This window comes from Dipodomys ordii, unplaced genomic scaffold (genome assembly GCF_000151885.1).
Source record: "Dipodomys ordii isolate 6190 unplaced genomic scaffold, Dord_2.0 Scaffold4, whole genome shotgun sequence".
In the NCBI taxonomy this organism is placed as follows: domain Eukaryota; kingdom Metazoa; phylum Chordata; class Mammalia; order Rodentia; family Heteromyidae; genus Dipodomys; species Dipodomys ordii.
Window position 1 is genome coordinate 36003769 of NW_012267220.1, and position 6069 is coordinate 36009837.

Here is a 6069-nt window from a genome sequence, read left to right on the forward strand (position 1 = left end):
TAGGAATGCATCTTGTTGGGCACCTGTCAGCCAACTCTAACTTTTCTCCTGTGGTCACCCTGCTGTCCTGGCCCAGCACCGTGGTCTCCTGTCCCCGCAGCTGCCACCCTGGGGAGACCCCACAGCTGGATCACAACTGCAGGACTCCTGGCTTTACAGCCTTGTTATTTCAGTCTACCTGTGCACTTAGGAATCTGCAGAATTGGCAGGGTTAGGGCCATCAGAGGGGCAAGATGGCAGTAAGGAGTGCAAATCTTAGGAGACTTGTGTCTCTTTTAGCTAGATTGACCATTCCCTTCTTCCTCCCACTCTCACTCTTTTCCTCTTCCCCCTCTTCTCCCTTTCCTTGTCCTCTCTTCCCCTCTGTCTTCCCTCCCCCACCCCCACCCCCTCCTCGCGCCCTTCATCCAAGCCTCTGCCTCGGCCCCTCTGCGCTAGCTGAGTGGGGAAGGGGAGGGGACGGCTGCAGGCTGTGCCGGGACCTGGCTGTGCGGCGGGCGGCGGCGGGGCGCGGGGCTGGGGCGCGGGGCGCTGGGTTCAGGGTGCGGGCGCGGGGCACGGGGCGGGCGTCAGACGCTGTGAGCGCCCAGGCTGAGCACCGAGAAGGCGGCGCGGTGCTTGCGGAGCAGCAGGCGGATCTTCTCGTCGTCGGAGTCGGGGTCCAGAGGCTTGTTGTACTCGTCGTCCTCGTTCTCGGAAGCCGCGCGATCCGCGCCGGCTCCCGCGCCTCCCGGGGCCCGCGGCGTGGAGGAGGAAGGCTCCAGCGCGCTCTTCTTCCTCCACTTGGTCCTGCGGTTCTGGAACCACACCTGGGGAGGACAAGCAGGGGCGCGTCGGGAGGGAGGGAGCCTCCACTCCACGGCCGGCCCCGCCGCGACTCTCTGCAGGGGCGGCCTCCTCCTCGCGCCCCAGGGGGCGCCCCCCAGCGGCTGGCGCGCCTCGAGATGGAGTTGCGCTCCGGGGCCGCGTCCCACGGACCCGGCGCGTCCGGGGCTGGAGGCGTGGCCCCGCGCTAGGCCGCGCGCATCGCTTGCACGGGACTGCTACGAAAATAAGCACATGAGCGAAATAAACAGACACACGTCTCCCTTCTCCTTTAGCTTCACAGACTCACTGGCCGTTGCAAATGATCTCCCCTAACTAGAAAAGTGGCGTGCACCCTGCTCCAGCGGGTTCCAGGCTGCAGACTCCTCTGGCGGGAGCAAGCGCGCAGTGAGAGTCTGCTGGTGCTCCAGGAGTGAGGCGAAGGCTCAGCAAAGCCCAGACTTGGGGTCCCCACCTGTCCCTGCACCTCCGGGTACCAGTGGACAAGGCACTGAGTCGGCCTGGCCTGGCCCACGGCTTTCTTCTTTGAGAGTCCGGGAGGACTCTAGCGCCAAAGTTGGACAAGTGGCCCCCAGGAAGCGGCGGGGCTGAGGGGCATGTAGGAAAGGATTTCAGCTTCTCCCCACGCCCTGCAGTAGCTCTCATAACAGAGCTGCCGGCCCTCCCTGGGCTGTGCCACAGCCACCAGGCGCTCTACCAGGCCTAATACCACCCAACTTGCCAAAGATGAGTGGGGTGAGTGGTGGTGGTATCTTCTCTGTAAAGACTGCTGAATAGAAGCCAGCCCCTTTTACTGGCTAACGCACAAAGGGTGAAGCCATTTCTATTCTGGCCCCAAAGCTATTGAGGGCGCTTGGGATTGCTAGCAGAGATTGCAGAAGTGGACCAGCATCAAGTCTCAGTGTCTCAGTTTGAGGCCATGAGCAAGAAACTGGATTGAGGTTTATTTTCATCTGTAAAGCAGACCATTACAAAAATCTCAAAGTTGCCATGAGAGCCGAGTACTGGTGGCTCATACCTACACTTCTAGTTACTCAAAAGTCTGAGATCTGAGAATAACTGTTCAAAGCCAGCCTGGTCAGGAAAGTCCATGGTGTGTGTGTGTGTGTGTGTGTGTGTGTGTGTGTGTGTGTGTGTGTGTGTGTACAGGTCTTGGGGGCTTGAACTCAGGACCTGAATAGAACACTGTCTCTGAACTTCTTTTGCTCAAGGCTAGTACTAGCTCTACAACTTGGGCTATAGCTCCACTTCTACCTTTTTTTGGAAGTTTAGTGGAGGTAACACAATCACAGACTTTCCTGCCTGGGCTGGCTTCGAACCACAATTCTCAGATCTCAGCCTCCTGAGTAGTTAGGTTTACAGGTGTGAACCACTGGTGCCTGGCTTGCCTGCTCTCATTCAATCTCCCTCTCCCCCGCCCCCACCAAGGGCTTGAACTTGGGGTTTGGATGCTATCTCAGAGCTTTGTAATTCAAGTTTAGCACTTTACCACATGAGCCATAGCTCCACTTCTGGCTTTTTTTTTTTTTTTTTGGTCCAGTCGTGGCCTGAACTCTGGCCTGGGCGCTGTCCCTCAGCTCTTCAGCTCAAGACTAACGTTCTACAACTTGAGCCACAGCACCATTTCCAGCTTTTTTCCCCCTCCTTATGTGGTGCTGAGGAATCGAACCCAGGGCCTCATGCATGCAAGGCAAGCACTCTACCACTGAGCCACCTTCTCAGCCCTCTACTTCTGGCTTTTTGGTGGATAAGAGCCTCATGGACTTTACTGCCCAGGAGGACTTCAAGCTGCAACAATCAGATCTCTGCCTCCAGAGTAGCCAGGATTACACGTGTGAGCCATGGGCACCTGGATCTGTGACACTTTTTGTTTGTTTGTTTGGTTTTTGTCAGTCGTAGGTCTTGAACTCTAAGCCTGAACACTGTCCCTGCGCTCTTCAGCTCAAGGTGAGCGCTCTACCACTTGAGCCACAGCACCACTTCCAGTTTTCTAGTGTTTTTTATTGGAGATAAGAGTCCTACAGACTTTCCTGCCCAGGCTGGCTTTGAACCGTGATTGTCAGATCTCTGCCTCCTGAGTAGATAGGATTACAGGTGTGAGCAACTGGCGCCCGGCTGACACTTCTTTTTTTTCTTGCCAGTCCTGGGGCTTGAACTCTGGGCCTGGGTGCTGTTCCTGAGCACTTCAGCTCAAGGTGAGTGCTCTATCACTTGAGTCACAGTGCCACTTGCAGTTTTCTAGTGTTTGATGTACTTTCCTGCCTGGGGTTGATTTTGAACCACAATCCTCAGATCTCAGCTTTCTGAGTAGTTACGATTATAGACGTGAACCACCAGTGCCTGGCTTGTGACATTATCTATAAGTAACCACCAAACACCTAGAAGTGAAGGTGTAGTTCAAGTGGTAAAGCACCAACCTGCCTTGAGCAAAAAAACCTACGAAGCAATGCCTAGTCCCTGAGTTTAAGCCCTAGTACAAATACCCCAAAATAAAATAATAAAAAATTTAAAATAAAATAAAGAAGACTGCTATGAAGATTAAATTTGGCACATTATATAGCTTTCAGAGCGAGAGCTCATAGATGCCAGCGCTTGGGAGCTATTTCTAATTACTAACATCTCTGTGGTTGGATGGGCAAGCAGTGCCCCTCTGGGATGGGCTCCTTCTGAAGAGCTGCAAGTTTTGGGGAAAGTGTCCACATGCATCTAGTGGCCTCCTGTCCCCAGGGTGCCTTCTTCCATATACTCACCTTCACCTGCGACTCAGTCATGCCCAGTGAGTATGCCAGCCTGGCCCTTTCAGGGCCTGCCAAGTACTTGGTCTGCTCAAAGGTTTTCTCCAAGGCAAAGATCTGGTGCCCTGTGAAGGTGGGTCTAGTGTGCTTTTTCTTGTGGATGCTGTCACTCAGGGGGTCCGGGGCTGGTAGGAGGAAGGGAAGTGGGTTAGTAGGACATATGGAAACCTAACGATGTATACTGCCTAGAAGGTGCCAACCCAGCCCTGCCTCTCCCACAGGGTGGAAGCCTCTCTCACATAGCAACTGATGTTGCTAGGTATGATGACACCTGCGCCCTGAGCAGCATTCCTGACAACCAGGTTAACAGTTTGGTGCTAACCTCTGCCATGTCTGGGGAACAAGGCTCCAGGGTGGCTGCCCCATACTCCAGCTATTTAGGGACAGCAGGAATCTTATGCTTCTCTGCCAATGCTGCCTTCTAAGAGGAATGAGGTGTCTCCAGATACCAAGACAAAGCTGCTCCTTCACATCACCAAAATGGGTTGTCACACGCCAGCTGCAGTCAGAGCTCCTGGGGCCTACCAATTGCTCCCCACTTCCTTATTCCTAGGCCCCCTGTTTCCCAGGATGGGAAGGATAGAAAGCCTCCAGCCCCAAAGCACTACTTCTCCAGTCCTCAGGCCTTGAGGTCATAGGTTAGGATGGTGCTGGAGGGGTTGGGCACTAGGGCTGGGAAGCTCCAGCCAGGGAAGCCATCTCAGGAAGGACTTGGTTCCATGAGCACCGGACCAGTAAAATTCTCTATGTTGGGCCCTGATCAGAACAGTTCAGCCCAACATCCCACACCCTTGTCTCTCATCACAGGTAGGGATACTGAGGCACGGAAATAGGAAAGGAGGTCCTGATGTACCATTTTTAGTCCTGTTCCCTTTGCCTTAATCTGACAACCAAATCTTGCCTATTTTCTAGTAGGTGTGTGCATCCAGGACAAGGGTCCAGGGTTGAGATGGGGATTGGAGTATAGGAGAGACAGATTGAGGCTATGGCTTTCCCAAACCAGACCAGAATAGGTTAACTGATCTGCAGCACCTTCAAAATACTCCAGTTTTTCAGAAGGGGAAGGTGTCTGTTCAGCAGTGTAGGAGGTGAGAGGCAGGTGTGTTTGGGAGTCTCCATGATTGACTCAGAAACCCTACTGTAGTAGAGAGCCTAGGAGTCAGCCTCAAGTGAAGGCCCATCTGCCTACCTGGATCTGGCTAGGACCTCAGTGGTGCAGGAAAGGCTCCTAAAGCCTGTCATTGTCTCTCTGATGCCCAGGTGAATCTCCCTTGCCTATGCCTAATCTGGTCAGCTCCTCTATTCCCCTATTGGTGTTCTGGGTGCCTTATATCAGTTCTCTGAAAACTAAGGCTTGGGGTACCCTGAGGTCAGGCATGCTGTACAGGAGTTAGGGCCAAGTTCAGCTAGGCTCAGCTGCTGCTTCTGGTTGTTGCTACTGCGATGCCCACCGGAAGGGTGAGCAATAGCCCCTAGCTCACAGGTGGGGTTCAGTGGCCTAAAAGTGTGCTTGGTTTCTTTCAATGATGCCGGGCATGAATGGGCTCTTTGAGAATGTGACAGAGCAGCCAAGTTTTCCTCCCTGCAGGCAGCAGGTACCTGCTTTGGGGTCAATATGGTATAGCAGAGACTCTGAGCAGGAGGAAGAAGGGAGCTAGCAGGACACTGCACAGCTTGGGCTGGGCTACGTGGCTTCCTCTGGGCCTAGAACACTCAGGGTTCTGAAGAGGCCAGTGAGATGACTTGGCTGAGATGAGGGGCAGATAGCTGTGCTAAGCAAAGAGGGGGCAGAGGGGATGGGGTGGCCTTCAGGCCTGCCCTGAGCTGAGGAGATGGATGTAAAGTCTGGGCCCCTGTCTCGTGGTGCCCGGCTATTAGAGGCCCTGCCTGCCTTCTGCCTCTTTCCACCAGCCAGTCAGGCTGGTGGTGGAGGCTCCCCGTACTCACTGTTGCTGCATGGCCGCCCTCCTCGCCAGTCCTGGCCTGTGTCCGCCCAGCAGTTCCGGCTCCGGGTGGGGTACTCATTCCCAGCCTTGGAAAAATTCCCCACCTGGGGGCCATAGTAGACCCCCTGAGAGCTGAGCCCCCCAAAGCTGGCCACATGGGGGTAGCTGGAGAGAAGACCACTGTTCGGCGTGGCTACAGGCCTGCTCAGGATGTCTGTGATCCCGTGAGGGGTCCCCGCAGCCAGCTGGGGGCCCAGTCCTGGGGGGCTGAGCTTGTAGAAGGAGTTCTGCACCGAGTACTGGCACACAGGGGCCTTCATCTCTGAGAACTGGGCCAGCGGCGTGTTGTTCAACAGGAATGTCCCCTGCAGATTGGACTCCATGATCTCTAGGTCAGGAGTAGGACGGGAAGTCCAAGTGCAGGCTCCGAAGGCCTGGGAGCCTAGAGTGCAGCCCTGAATCGCATGGCAGGTGTGGAGGGTGGGAAGCAGCCCAAGCCTTTG

General features: G+C 55.1%; 1 protein-coding gene across 1 annotated transcript; it reads right to left on the reverse strand.

Annotated features, from left to right (window-relative positions):
* Positions 1 to 569: 569 nt before the first annotated feature.
* Positions 570 to 5949, reverse strand: Nkx6-3 (NK6 homeobox 3). Its single transcript, XM_013025332.1, has 3 exons — positions 5568 to 5949; positions 3576 to 3745; positions 570 to 809 (listed from the first exon to the last, which is right to left on the reverse strand). Exons 1-3 carry the CDS (start codon positions 5947 to 5949, stop codon positions 570 to 572), a joined length of 792 nt encoding a protein of 263 aa, XP_012880786.1.
* Positions 5950 to 6069: the final 120 nt, after the last annotated feature.